Source organism: Haliotis rubra, unplaced genomic scaffold, assembly GCF_003918875.1.
Source record: "Haliotis rubra isolate DU_JTF1 unplaced genomic scaffold, ASM391887v1 Scf886, whole genome shotgun sequence".
Taxonomy (NCBI): Eukaryota; Metazoa; Mollusca; class Gastropoda; order Lepetellida; family Haliotidae; genus Haliotis; species Haliotis rubra.
The window spans coordinates 342,358-358,053 of NW_025767619.1; the positions used below are offsets into that span (position 1 = coordinate 342,358).

The 15,696-nt window shown below is 40.5% G+C and overlaps 1 protein-coding gene across 4 annotated transcripts in view; it reads left to right on the forward strand.

Moving 5' to 3' along the window:
• LOC124263493 overlaps window positions 1-15,696 on the forward strand; it is a 35,520-nt gene that overhangs the window by 12,112 nt on the left and 7,712 nt on the right. For 2 of the 4 annotated variants that reach the window (XM_046698147.1, XM_046698150.1), the window contains exons 2-5: window positions 7,931-7,983; window positions 8,376-8,660; window positions 13,541-13,684; window positions 14,690-14,798. In XM_046698147.1, coding sequence (XP_046554103.1) covers window positions 7,947-7,983; window positions 8,376-8,660; window positions 13,541-13,684; window positions 14,690-14,798 — 575 coding nt within the window. In that variant the 5' untranslated portion in view covers window positions 7,931-7,946. The remainder of the gene's footprint in view (window positions 1-7,930; window positions 7,984-8,375; window positions 8,661-13,540; window positions 13,685-14,689; window positions 14,799-15,696) is intronic. The other 2 variants (XM_046698149.1, XM_046698148.1) reach the window with 2 other exon arrangements.

The following is a 15,696-nucleotide window of genomic DNA, read 5'->3' on the forward strand; positions in this document are numbered from 1 at the left end:
GCATTCCTATATACTTATCCTATTCATCAAACTTTGGGAGATTGTCGGCCTTTGGAGTGTCGTTCATCCATGGAGGTTTGCCAAAGTCTTGTGTCACCACCTATTGCGAGCATCAATCACTAGAGGTTCACTGAACCTTAGACATTTGCGAAATATTGGAAGTATGATGTTCCCCAATGAGGCGAAATACAGCTACATTCAAACGAACCTTCATAGAGTGGTGATCCGGGGATGGGGTGGTGGGGAGTCCTAATTCTGGGAATGTGGTGTGATGGGATGTACGCTGAACGAACATCTTCTACATAACCTCATGAAAAGGCACCGATTCCGAACCTACCAACCAGCATGTCAAGGAGTCAGAGACGCGAAAATAGGGTTCATTCTATCTTGGACCACTGAAGGGTAGGTCAGCATACACAGGTCGGAGTGGCGGTTGTTCGGCCACGACAAACAACAAAGTAGGAAACTAAGTAGAGTAAACTGAACATACGAAAAGACGAAGATTGCAAGACAACAAGTTGCTAAAAAGTTGATGACAGGAAAGGAGACGTAGATGAAAAATGGATTGCTTGGTGTTGAAAACACGACTTGTGGCGATCTAAAAAAGAGAATGAGTTGGTTGGAGAAACCTCATGGTCAGATCCTGTGGGTCAACCGACAGTGTGTTACCATGGTGATGCTATGAACCATGATGTTTGTGGACTTTTTAACGAAACTGTGGCCAAATGAAACATGAATACTTTAAGACTGGGATTCTGAAATCAGAAGTGTTAAATACGTTTTTTTGAAATGGAAGATGGATACTGAATTTTTATATCTTAAATTGCCCAAGATATATTTAAATAACAACTTTTATGGCGTCTTTCTCAGTATTATTAATTATTAATCCATGAGTATTTCAACAATTTTGAGATTTACCTATGTTGTAATATGCGATGCCTGACTGCCGTTTTAATTTGATGAAGAAAAACCTAAATCCAGATCCTGTCTTAAGTGGTAACGTCGCATCACTCTGCGATTGGAGATACATAGCTCTCTACTGTTTTTGGACGCTCAATAACAGTCTTTCGCGGACTGAGTTTAGAGTATGCGTTATCGTCATCGTCGACAACATACTGCTCTGACGTAGCAACATCATCGACTGCACGGTCTGGTGTAAAGCAATCTGCCAGAACAGGCAAGAAAATCTCAGTTCCGTTTACCGGTCCTGTGCGCCTCATCGCTGGCAGATCGGCCAGGACGTCCACATCATCGTCTAGGATTTCACAATAGTCTGGGGATACCATGTAATCGTGGCCGGGCGCCTGAACTTGGTGGTCTCTGTGGAAGAGAATACATGAATAAGTTTATTTGTTTACTTTTAACCCCATGCGCAATAATACTTCAGCTATATGATGGCGTCCTATAAATATTGAAGCAGGCAAGTCACCACGCCTTATAAGCACACGTTACAAGAGACCTATTCTATCCTCACACGGGCATAAGCGATACACAATCTGACATGTGGAAACATTGTTATGCTTGGTACCATTCGTTTGAAGTGGATATGAATTGGGATGAAATAAAAGTTTAAACCATGCATATAACTCTTAAATGTATCAAATGATCATGAATCTTTAATGTACAGACAGAATATTTTAAAGCATATCTATATTTCTCTTTCAATTAAAAACATTGTATGACTTGTTTAATGTACTTACTTTTTAGTTTTCAAATGTTTGCAGTAGAAGAGGGACAGAGCCAGCAAGATGATCACAACAAACAGTGAAAAGGCCGTTGATAGCCCAATCTTCAGTTCAACGATACCACTGTCGTTGTAACCTGAAAAGTAGTATGATGCAAGTCATGATAATTATCATCTCAATATACGGTCAGTCTTTCTAATAAACACTAAATGCAACAAAGGATATTTGTATTTTAACACTTAATCATCATAACACGTGAAATTCTCAAACTTCCTCAGAGTAAAATATGGGCAAGAAGCTAAATTCTCTGCCATAAAATCTAAGTGTCAAGTATTAAGATGATGGCTCATTACATCTGGGTTTAATTACCACAGATAAGAAGAATGAAACTTGTTTTTTAAAAGTAGTCAATCAAACCATGATATTACCCTGGTTACAATATTCCAGTCTCTGACATTCCTCAATGGAGCAGTTGGATGTGCAGGTTGAGTCACATCTTCCTCCAGTCTGGTGGCAGCCTTTGGAGCAGGCGCCAGTCTTCTGATCACAGACACCACCAAGACAGACGTTACACGTGAGATGACAGGGTCCTCCATAGAAGCCACGTGCACACCCATCAGTACACCACCCGCTGTCTGACTGACACTTGGAGTTTCTACAGTTGGAACTACACAGAGAGGAACACTGTCGGCCATGCCATCCCTCTTCACACCCGTGGATACAATCCCCACTGTCTCTGTGACAGTCACGTACTCCAGTGTTTGGCGCCAGTAGAGGTTTGTCTGTAGAGATGTTGGGGTCTGGTGCACACTTGTCACTGCATGTCTTGTCACAGAACGCGCCATAAAATCCAGGAAGACAGCCCTCTGTGCATCCATGTTCGCAGGATCCGAGGCAGTGATCACAGGAATACCCACAGTTTGGACCAAAGTATTCAGGGTGACACTCTCTGCACGATCCTGTCATTCTGTTGCAGGACTTACATCGACTAGAGCATGACTTACAGCCAGTCCCGTAGTAGGCGTCTACACATCCAGACACACAGGATGACCCCAGCTGACAATATCCTCCATCACAACCACCTGGACATAGTGTACAGCCACCTCCTGGACTGTCACATGGTATGTTGCACCCTGGGCCGTGATATCCTGGGACACAACCATCAGTGCAATCACCTATACCAGAAGCTGACAACCGACATGAGTGGTTTCTGCAGGTCTTGCTGCACTCTGACGCGCATTTCAGATCAAAATACCCGGTGTCACAGTCTGTGAGGCAATGCCCACTTTTGTCACAGTCTGAACAATGCTTGTTGGTCTTGCACTGGTCGCCTGAAAATTGAAAAGAGAACACCATATTGATTATTAAATAAAGCATAAACTCTGTCATCTGTAAATGGCGCCAGTAACGTTTGCATACTACTGTAATCAAGTAACTGTGCATTATGTGATGTTATGCCACTTTTAATGCAAAAAGATAATAACACAATTTGGGGTGATTTCCTCAATCGCTGTTTAACGGTTGACAGGATAATATAGAAATCTGTATGATTTGACATTAGGCATCGTGGCACGCCCTTGGAGTGATGCGGTGTCAAAAGTCAGTTCACAACTTCAGTATCGTGGGTGTCCACTATTGGCGTCGATGCAGGCTTGACAACAAGACGATGCATAGACGACACTAAGCGATTGAAGAAAGCTTGGGGGATGTTGTTCCATGTCTCAACCAACGCTTGTCCCAATTTAACTAACGTCAATCGCTGATCTGGACTTGACGTTAACATCGTTCCATTTCACCTCAAGCGTGCTCAATAAGGGACAGGTCCTGAGAAACAACTGGCCAGGGTGGTACCGGAATGTTCTGCGGTTTCAGGAAATCTGTCACAACACGAGCGGATGTGGATGGACATTATCTTGCTGAAGCGTGATGTCACGTCTCTGTCCTTGAATGAACGGCTGAACATGGGGCCTAATGGTCTCATCCCTGTATTGCAGTCCTGTCAGATTACCCTTGATAATGACAACTTGTGTCCTAACATGAGATGTGATGACTTCCAATACCATAACGCTTCCGTCATAAAACTGTCGACGTTGAGCAAACGTTCACCTCGTCGTCTGTACACCTTTTCCCTGCCATCTGAGCGGTCCAGATGAAATCTCGACTAATAAGTGAACAAACCACCATCCCTAAATATTTGCTCCTGTACCGTAGATGCTGTCTGCACCAGGCTAGACGTGCCTGTCGGTGACGTTGGAGCAAAATTGGATGCTGTGCACCCACAGTCCGTTGTGTAGAGTCCTGGAACTGATTGGACGTAAGCAAGGAATGGTTCGAACAGTCAAACTGGCAGTCTGAACTCGGTTCCGTAGAAACCTTAGAAACCATCTTGGTTGTCTTGTTGACGTGACGTTACGTGTGGACGGTCCGTCCGAGGCAAAGCTTTCTTGTTCCCATTATGTTGAAAACGCCCCCATAGTGATGATATCGCACACAAAAACGTCCCCACATTGGTTCACCGCGTGAAACACATTTCTGGTGTCCCCTGCCATGATATTGCTGGAATATTGCCAAAAGCGGCGTAAAACTGAATTCACTCACTCACACAGTACAACTACGTATGCAACAATACTTCCTCATTCTGAACCTCATTCGATTCCCCACATTGGTTCACCGCGTGAAACCCATTTCTGGTGTCCCCTGCCATGATATTGCTGGAAAATTGCTAAAAGCGACGTAAAACTGAATTCACTCACTCACACAGTACAACTACGTATGCAACAATACTTCCTCATTCTGAACCTCATTCGATTACACACATTGGTTCACCGCGTGAAACCCATTTCTGGTGTCCCCCGCCATGATATTGCTGGAATATTGCTAAAAGCGGCGTAAAACTGAATTCACTCATTCACACAGTACAACTACGTATGCAACAATACTTCCTCATTCTGAACCTCATTCGATTACACACATTGGTTCACCGCGTGAAACCCATTTCTGGTGTCCCCTGCCATGATATTGCTGGAATATTGCTAAAAGCGGCGTAAAACTGAATTCACTCACTCACACAGTACAACTACGTATGCAACAATACTTCCTCATTCTGAACCTCATTCGATTACACACATTGGTTCACCGCGTGAAACCCATTTCTGGTGTCCCCTGGGGTGATGTTGTTGGAATGTAGCTAAGACTAAACTCACTCACTCATTCTGACATCAGGCTCATAACGTGCTTTGAGGCAATACTTATACATTTCTCTAAACATTCTTTGTACGAACTATTGACAGACATAATCACATTAATCAGTCATAGCTCCAAGGAGTTATAAACAGATTAGTAAGTCAGTTTGAAACACTTACCTTTAGAAATGATTATTAGATATGCCATACACATAGCCTTCAGCAGGGTCATGCTGTGTTCTCAAATCACAAACACAATATGGGCAGTGTTGATACTATAAGTCTGTGCCTCACTGAGCGATGACGAGCAGAGTGCGTGTGTAATGTTAGTTTGTTCTTATAACCAACTTCAGCTTTATGAAACAGATTTCATCTTCCTCCCAAGCCGGAAAAAATATATCACAAGTTTAGACTACCACAACTGTCGTCCAGATCTTGCTCTTAACTGATACATATACAGTCAAACCCCTTTATGTCGAACTCGTGGCGACCTTGAACAAAGTTCGAGTTATCCTGGTATTGTACAATATAACCTTCTCAACATGGCAATACGTAGACATTTGACAAGTAGTTAGCATGTGTGACACTGTCCTGCTACCTTACATTAACCACACGGTTGCTGCTGCTGCTACTACTACTACTACTACTACTGCTACTTCTACTACTACTACTACTACTACTACTACTACTACTACTACTACTACTACTACTACTACTACTACTATGTGGACCTGGGGCAAGAAATACCGGATACCATCGTTGTGCCACTTTTAAAAGTTCCACGCTAGACCTCTACGTTTTCGACCGGTCATCAAGGCACAGCTTATGACATTCTTGGACGACAACTTCGAGCTATTGAGCCTCCTTTTCACAATCTGCAGGAACTGACACAGGCACTCCATGAATAGTAGAAGAAGACTCCATGACAGAGAATTCCATACTGCCAGTATAAGGGGGAGACTGTTATCTGTGCTACACCAGGTACTGATGTGGTCGTCAATGCTGAAGACTCCATGACAGAGAATTCCATACTGCCAGTATAAGGGGGAGACTGGTATCTGTGCTACACCAGGTACTGATGTGGTCGTCAATGCTGAAGACTTCATGACAGAGAATTCCATACAGCCAGTATAAGGGGGAGACTGGTATCTGTGTTACAACAGGTACTGATGTGGTCGTCAATGCTGAAGACTTCATGACAGAGAATTCCATACTGCCAGTATAAGGGGGAGACTGGTATCTGTGTTACAGCAGGTACTGATGTGGTCGTCAATGCTGAAGACTCCATGACAGAGAATTCCATACAGCCAGTCTGAGGGGGAGACTGTCATCTGTGCTACACCAGGAACTGATGTGGTCGTCAATGCTGAAGACTCCATGACAGAGAATTCCATACTGCCAGTATGAGGGGAGACTGGTATCTGTGCTACACCAGGTACTGATGTGGTCGTCAAAGCTGAAGACTTCATAACAGAGAATTCCATACAGCCAGTATAAGGGGGAGACTGGTATCTGTGTTACAACAGGTACTGATGTGGTCGTCAATGCTGAAGATTTCATGACAGAGAATTCCATACTGTCAGTATAAGGGGGAGACTGGTATCTGTGTTACACCAGGTACTGATGTGGTCGTCAATGCTGAAGTCTCCATGACAGAGAATACCATACTGTCAGTATAAGGGGGAGACTGGTATCTGTGCTACACCAGGTACTGATGTGGTCGTCAATGCTGAAGACTCCATGACAGAGAATACCATACTGCCAGTATAAGGGGGAGACTGGTATCTGTGCTACACCAGGTACTGATGTGGTCGTCAATGCTGAAGACTTCATGACAGAGAATTCCATACTGCCAGTATAAGGGGGAGACTGGTATCTGTGTTACACCAGGTACTGATGTGGTCGTCAATGCTGGTTCCTACAGTCACAATAATCAGAACTGTGTGACTAGCAGAGTGGTGGACGAGATTTCTTAGTTTGAAGCATTCGAGTCATCAGCGGTCGTATGCTTAATGAGTTCGATACAACGAGAAGTTTTAAAGAGTCTAAATGTTGATAAATATTGAAACAGAATTGAGTGAGTCTGTTTTACAAATATGACCTTTCTATGAGGAAAGTGATATAACCTTTCACAACTTGACCTTCACATAGTAACTACCTTCAAAGTAATGTCACCTTGACCTTAACACTGTTGTGAGTAACGTTTTCTGTTTTGTATTCATGTTCCTCAGGAGACGGAACATATTTTCTTACTGATACTGAACCCAAACATCTTTGACCAGCTCATCCTGTGTTTCCGAATATTTGTTGTTATAATGCAATGATTTGTTTTCAGCTATTTACCAACAAGTCTTTTCAACAGTAAATGTGAGTGTACTCTACATGAGATTGCATGTCGAAATGTGATTGATAAAATAGCAACATAAACATATCTCTAGTAAAAGCATAGTACGGTTCTGACTTTATCGCTGGTCACAGCATAGTACGGTTCTGACTTTATCTTGAATCGTCAACACATAGAGATGACGTCAGACGTGGTGAAGATGTGAGCGTATCCTGCCACACCAATGGCAGCATCACAAACACATGCAAAAGCGAGACAAGTGGGTAACGACTGGACGTATTTCTATTTTACCGTATCAGATAACATGTATGTCGAACGTTGAGTTATGTAGTTTGGCTAATTGGACCCTCTGGAAGTTATACGGAAGATGATGTTCCTGTTAGCATGTACAAAGTTACAACTTCTTTGAGAGGCATTTTAGAAGTTCGGAAACAATACTTACAAGTTGCTTTCCATAAGTTTGTCAAAAAAATAAAGTGGTTATGACTTTATTAAGAAGGTACTTTAAAGCGTGTGAGTGTGTGTGTGTTTGTGTGTATACACACACAAAAGACAAAAGTCTGAAGATCCTGATATAATTTCTTCAATTCTAACCTGTTTCACATTGTCATTGTGATCATCATGGGAATGACGTTGCTATACTCTGTGTATAACGGCGTTGCTAAGCTATGACGTCACTATGTATATATATTGGTGAATTGGCATTCCGACTGTTGCAGGTGGTCAACTTCAACAATGTTGAAAGTCCTTGCGGTTCTAGTGCCGACCTTCTGTGAGTATCACCTGTCAAGAATCAAGTGCTCTCCACACATGAGGAGTTAGTTATAGTTGTACACTGAGTTAAGCTAATGGTAAATGGGGAACTAAAGATAGTTGATATGAGCTTTACTGGTAAAACTACTAAACAATCAAGTGTCTTTTACTATCTTGTTGGGTAAAACAGCAGATTGATGTCGAGAGGGTTTTGTTGTTTTTCTGGTTTAAAGCCTACATCAGCAACATTCTGTCAGTATATCAGGGGTATATAATTGAATCGGACCAGACAACACGGTAGTTGGAATAATCATCATCGATATTTGCAATTAAAAGCCTGCAGTTTACCTTGTCAGTGGTTAATTTCGTAGATGCCATGGCAGTCTGTATTCATGCTATCTATTATTTCAGTATTTGGCATCTCAGGAGACAGACAATGTGAGTGGGGGACATATGGCGAGAACTGTAACTTGACTTGTCCTGTGAACTGTGCCCTAGTTCCACTAAGTAATCTTCAGCACTGTAACAGAGACACGGGGAAGTGTTCTGCGGGATGCCGGCGTGGTTGGCATGGTGATCTGTGTGACCAATCCTGCAGCACCAACTGTCTCAACAAGACCTGTAACCTGCAAACTGGGCACTGCACACTTGGCTGCAATGGAACCAACATTGGAGATTTTTGTAACGGTACACGAGGTTTGATATAGTTTAATATTAGTTAAAGAAATTATTAAACATTAATTTTCACCATCTATGCCGTTTTTTCTTGGTAACAGCATTATTTTGATAACCGGAACTACAAAGTTCATTTTAGATAGCTGTTGCCCTTAATATAAATTCTGTTGTTTCTGTAATACTGCTGAAACAAATATATACTCACGATATTGTCACAATTGTACAATCGACTCTGATTTTCATTGACGCGTGAAGCTGAAAATGGACACACTGATGTGATTTAACTTTCAAAGATTTCTAAGGCTCCATCAATAACTGACGACTGTTATAAAATGTGTTAATATACAATAAACCCCGTCCATACCAAGGTAGATAAAAGCCCTCCGACATTCAGACAACATCATCATGTATTTATGAATACCTATTAAATACAATACCAGGTGTTCGCACAAAACATTCAGACAACATCATCATGTATTCATGAATACCTATTAAATACAATACCAGGTGTTCGCACAAAACATTCAGACAACATCATCATGTATTCATGAATACCTATTAAATACAATACCAGGTGTTCGCACAAAACATTCAGACAACATCATCATGTATTCATGAATACCTATTAAATACAATACCAGGTGTTCGCACAAAACATTCAGACAACATCATCATGTATTTATGAATACCTATTAAATACAATACCAGGTGTTCGCACAAAACATTCATGGGCGGAACATGTTTCAACTTCACTTTAATCAGTATTTCGAAACAGATTCAGAAAAACGATTTGTCAAACTTTGGGAGAAAACATAAATTCATTGATCCAAAATGAAGTGTACACCATAGGGTTGTATTGGTTTGGCGAGCATTTCATAAGAACATAATCTCAGTTGCTCATGGTCATATAGTTGTACTAAAACCCCTTAAAATCTGTTTTAGCGTTGATATTGCATTTTATGTTCTTATACACCCATACTTTAGGTGAAACACACAAAGTCTAGTTCTCAACGATACACACGTGGCACATATTCTACAATCTTCATCATCATTTCTAAAGTTAGTTTTCATTTCTTGAATTATAAAAAAACAAACCTAGTAAGCCTAGCCCCTTGCTAATGTCATCAATTGTCTACCATAGTAAGCCTAGCCCCATGCTAATGTCATCAATTGTCTACCATAGTATGCCTAGCCCCATGCTAATGACATCAATTGTCTGCCATGGTAAGCCTAGCCCCTTGCTAATGTCATCACTCGTCTACCATAGTATACCTAGCTCCTTGCTGATGTCATCAATTGTCTACCATAGTATGCCTAGCCCCCTTGCTGATGTCATCAATTGTCTACCATAGTATGCCTAGCTCCTTGCTGATGTCATCAATTGTCTACCATAGTATGCCTAGCTCCTTGCTGATGTCATCAATTGTCTACCATAGTATGCCTAGCTCCTTGCTGATGTCATCAATTGTCTACCATAGTATGCCTAGCTCCTTGCTGATGTCATCAATTGTCTACCATAGTATGCCTAGCTCCTTGCTGATGTCATCAATTGTCTACCATAGTATGCCTAGCTCCTTGCTGATGTCGTCAATTGTCTACCATAGTATGCCTAGCTGATGTCATCAATTGTCTACCATAGTATGTCTAGCTGATGTCATCAATTGTCTACCACAAATGAACCATAACTGCAGCCAAAGCTTTCATGTGACCTTGAATGCTTTTGATCTGAGGTGATCAGTACTGAGCAATATGAATACTTTATGGGCTGGACAGCTGGGATTTGACTGCTTGAGAGTGTTCCTCGTCCCTCTGGCCATAGAGTCTTACTCGGATTCTTTATGTATATACATTAACATGTTCTCCTGTTAAGATGGCTAAATCAATGAAAGCGATTTACCTATTTGACCACTATTGAAAGTTTTCACATCATGTCACATGAAGCTTAATGTGAATCCTTTTTCTGAAACTTTCATGCAAGTTTACAAATTCAACTTTAAAGATAACAAAATGCGAGAGTAGCATGAGTGGGAGCGCGTGTTTTGCCCATGGGAACGTCGATGTCTTGTCAACAACTAATGAAGAACACTAACATTTCCCTATCATCTCTCTACTGACATTGTGTCTCAGAGGTTAGAGGTGTGACTCATGGGCTCACCACGTTTAGTGACAAATGTCAACAACTAATGAAGAACACTAACATTTCTCTATCATCTCTCTACTGACATTGTGTCTCAGAGGTTAGAGGTGTGACTCATGGGCTCACCACGTTTAGTGACAAATGTCAACAACTAATGAAGAACACTAACATTTCTCTATCATCTCTCTACTGACATTGTGTCTCAGAGGTTAGAGGTGTGACTCATGGGCTCACCACGTTTAGTGACAAATGTCAACAACTAATGAAGAACACTAACATTTCCCTATGATCTCTCTACTGACATTGTGTCTTAGAGGTTAGAGGTGTGACTCATGGGCTCACCACGTTTAGTGACAAATGTCAACAACTAATGAAGAACACTAACATTTCCCTATGATCTCTCTACTGACATTGTGTCTTAGAGGTTAGAGGTGTGACTCATGGGCTCACCACGTTTAGTGACAAATGTCAACAACTAATGAAGAACACTAACATTTCCCTATCATCTCTCTACTGACATTGTGTCTCAGAGGTTAGAGGTGTGACTCATGGGCTCACCATGTTTAGTGACAAATGTCAACAACTAATGAAGAACACTAACATTTCCCTATCATCTCTACTGACATTGTGTCTCAGAGGTTAGAGGTGTGACTCATGGGCTCACCACGTTTAGTGACAAATGTCAACAACTAATGAAGAACACTAACATTTCCCTATCATCTCTCTACTGACATTGTGTCTCAGAGGTTAGAGGTGTGACTCATGGGCTCACCACGTTTAGTGACAAATGTCAACAACTAATGAAGAACACTAACATTTCCCTATCATCTCTCTACTGACATTGTGTCTCAGAGGTTAGAGGTGTGACTCATGGGCTCACCACGTTTAGTGACAAATGTCAACAACTAATGAAGAACACTAACATTTCTCTATCATCTCTCTACTGACATTGTGTCTCAGAGGTTAGAGGTGTGACTCATGGGCTCACCACGTTTAGTGACAAATGTCAACAACTAATGAAGAACACTAACATTTCCCTATCATCTCTCTACTGACATTGTGTCTCAGAGGTTAGAGGTGTGACTCATGGGCTCACCACGTTTAGTGACAAATTTCAACCAAAGTCAATGAATGGAAATCGCGAGTTTGAATAACCCACATGGTATTTTGTCTGCATGTCTAAAGTTGTTCTTTCTGTGGAAAAACAGAAGATCTGTGTCTTGTATATAGTCTTCCATGATTAAAGTTCTATATGTTAACTTTATGATTCACAGTGGTGTAGTCTGAACACCCTCACAAAAGGCAATGTCATCAGTTGATTGAAATAGAAGCGATAAACGCCTTTTCACGTTCATAACAAATTTCTGCTAAAAGCAAATCGAAACTTGACCTACGAAAACATTTTTTAAAGTAAAATATACATTTCATATATATAAAAAGAGTTAAGTGACATATGTGAAGGAATTCCAGATTACAATTTGGGCAACATATTCGAAGACATAAGTTAGTAAAATGTTCACATTATTCGTTATTGACAGATATGAAACGTAATACTGACTAATATGTGTGGCTTAATTATTTCACTTTCCATTTCTTATATTTCCGTAATTATTCGCTTTTCTTCATGACATAAAACTGAGATCCATTGTTTGGGTAAAGTTCTCATACATATCTGGTGCACAAATGTATTAATATCTCAACTGTCTATATAAAATGTACGTTACCGAAACGAAATGTCACGGAAAGACAAAGATTGTTTCCCTATTTATCATCAAATTTAAAAACAACAAAAAACCCATCAAGAAACGCGATTCAGGAAATGAAACTGTGTTGCTATACACTAAGATGAAACAAATATATTGATGGTTAAAGATTTGAAGTAAATGTTTACAGCACGATAATAATGACCACGTGAATTTTTGTTTTCAAAATATTATTACCGGGATCCTTTTCCGTTTCGTGGTCAACACTTTAACTTGGACAGCTACATCATGGATCCTTGTATTGGTGAATAAAAGGATGTTGCTCAATATACATTCATGACAGAGATGCTGTGGTAATGCTTGAAGTTAAACGTCCAAATAGATAGGCAAAAGTCATTTTTGATGACTCAGTGTCCACACGATAACTGTAGCATAAAAAAAATGTTTTCGTTGCCAAAGACAGGAGAGAACAATCTTCAGTGAAAGAGAAATGCAGTGTATGGCCAGTTTACAAACTACGGAAGGCAGTGAAAGGGAGATAATCCATGTCCATTCAGTTTTGTTTTCAATCTAACAAACACTTATATGGTTAGCAGCAAACAATATACATTGCGTCTTGTATATATGTTTATCTGTGTGTGTATGTATGTATGTGTGTGTGTGTGTGTGTGTGAAAATGTATCTATGCACATGTAGGCGCTTATGCATATATGTATATTTTGTATGCATACAGACAAGTGTAGCAAATTGAGGAATGGAAATAGAAAGAAAAAAAGTTCTTTGCGCGAAAGCATCAATGTGTGCATAACCTGTCTCGCATCCTAATCTGAGCTGGTTAAATACTGACATATCGCCGAGGTATTGTACATCACCTTGATATTCAGTCACCAGCTTAAATGAACACCATGGTGTCCATTTGAAACAAAATTCCTATCCATATTATTTTAAAAATATGTTTTTATTTTATATTATAGATTTTCAGTTACTTAGATGTCATGAAATTTTAGTTCCTGAAATACATACCTGATTTATTCATCAAGGCATCGAATTTCTTTGTCCAGAGTGTGGTCGTGGCTGGTACGGAGATACGTGTGAACATCCCTGCAGCAGCAACTGTGTGGAGGAAAGATGCAACCAAACAACTGGAGTCTGTGTACTTGGCTGCCGTGGGACTTATACTGGAGAGTTCTGTAACATCACTAACGGTACGGAGATATAATGGATAATCTAGATGTATGTGGTTAATGTATAATCTGTAGAAAAAAAATATGGATACCAGAATACAACAGATCTTTTGTCAATTTTTTCTGTACCATATAAGCATGTTTTACAAATGTATCAGTGACCTTTGGCGGTGAGAATGTATATTTGCAAGGCCACATTGAAGCAGTGTCTGTAACCTTCGGTTAGTGAGTGAGTGAGTTAGTTAGATGTAGTTACACTGTACATATTTCAGTCATCTCTATCACCACTATGGTTGGCACAGGTCAACACACCGAATTCAGAGCAATATAGGTTGAATGATAGGAACATATTTTCATTTTGACATATATAGTATCACATTTTAAACATGTATACTGGAATAATAAGGAATGTAGTAACAAAATGTTATAAGTAGTTTGATGCTTTAATGTTGTATTGGTAAGGTAGGATAAAACAGGTCTAATTCTGATACACTATGATAAATATTCCTGAATATTCCTTAAATGTATGTCAAGCGAAGAGAAACCTTATTGCTGGCAAAGGTAGTCAAAAACTTTGGCGGATGTAGTCACTGAACGGATGTAGTCAAAAACTTTGGCGGATGTAGTCACTAAACGGATGTAGTCAAAAACTTTGGCGGATGTAGTCACTGAACGGATGTAGTCAAAAACTTTGGCAGATGTAGTCACTGAACGGATGTAGTCAAAAACTTTGGCGGATGTAGTCACAAAACGGATGTAGTCAAAAACTTTGGCGGATGCAGTCACTAAACGGATGTAGTCAAAAACTTTGGCGGATGTAGTCACTAAACGGATGTAGTCAAAATCGCTGGCTAGTGTAGTCAAATCATTAGCGGATGTAGTCAAAAACGGATGTAGTCAGAAACGCTAGTGGATTTAGTAAAATACGTGAATGTAATTAAAACGCCTGTGGATGTAGTCGAAGATGCTGGTGAGTGTAGTAAAAACACTAGCGAATGTTGTGATAAATGTTGTCTTTGACTCCTGTAGTTAGCAACATCAAGGAAGAAGCAGACAATCTGGCTGCCATACTGGTTCCTGTCTTCCTGGTTGTAGCTGTAGTCACCACAGTCGTCACAGTCGTCGTGGTCCTATTGTAAGTTCATATGCTTCAGGGCGGTGGGATAGCCTAGTGGTTAAAGCATTGGCTCGTCACGCCGAAGACCCGGGTTCGAATTCCCACATGGGTACATTGTGTGAAGCCCATTTCTGGTGTCCCCCGCTGTGATGTTGCTGGAATATTGCTAAAAGCGGTGTAAAACCAAACTCAGTCAGTCATATGCTTCATGTAAAAATGTTGCTTCAAACATCGTTACAACACTAATGTCTGATGTAATGTGTATGTTTTTAGGCTTTTTTACGACCTTGAATGATAACAATTAATCAAACAACATTTGGGAAAAAGTCACATGTAGCTTATTAAAAAAAGGGCAAATTGTGACTCAAGAGCTGGTGTTGACATAGTATTAACATTAACACATGTGAATGTGAACTACGACAGATGATAGCAGCTTTGTCCCTCACATAGAAAAAAATACAACACATGACATAAAAACACAACATATTATCTTTCAACATAATCACCTTCCACATTGGGACATCTTTGCCAACAGGGTTAGAACGATTTTAACTGGTTTCGTTGAGGTGTGGGCTCGGCTGTTGGATAGGTTTCTCAATAGCTGCCACAACGTCAACATTAGAGGTGTCATGGGTTCGTTGTTCATGTCTGAAGTGTAACAGGGATACTGTTTGGTGTTGAACGCCACACTTCTTGTATCCATTATGTTGCTGCAAGAGCACATCTTCCTCAACCGCTATTGCCCTGTCAGCATCCTTAATCAGGAGATGTTGGCTCTGTTGTCAGTGGATGTCTTCCAGAACTAGTGAGGTATCAGGAGAGGTTTCACAAGCATGGCAATGTTGCACTAATCAGCAAAAGGGATCTCTGCTCGGTTATATTTCTACATATATTTCAAACTAGTTTCATTGATGTT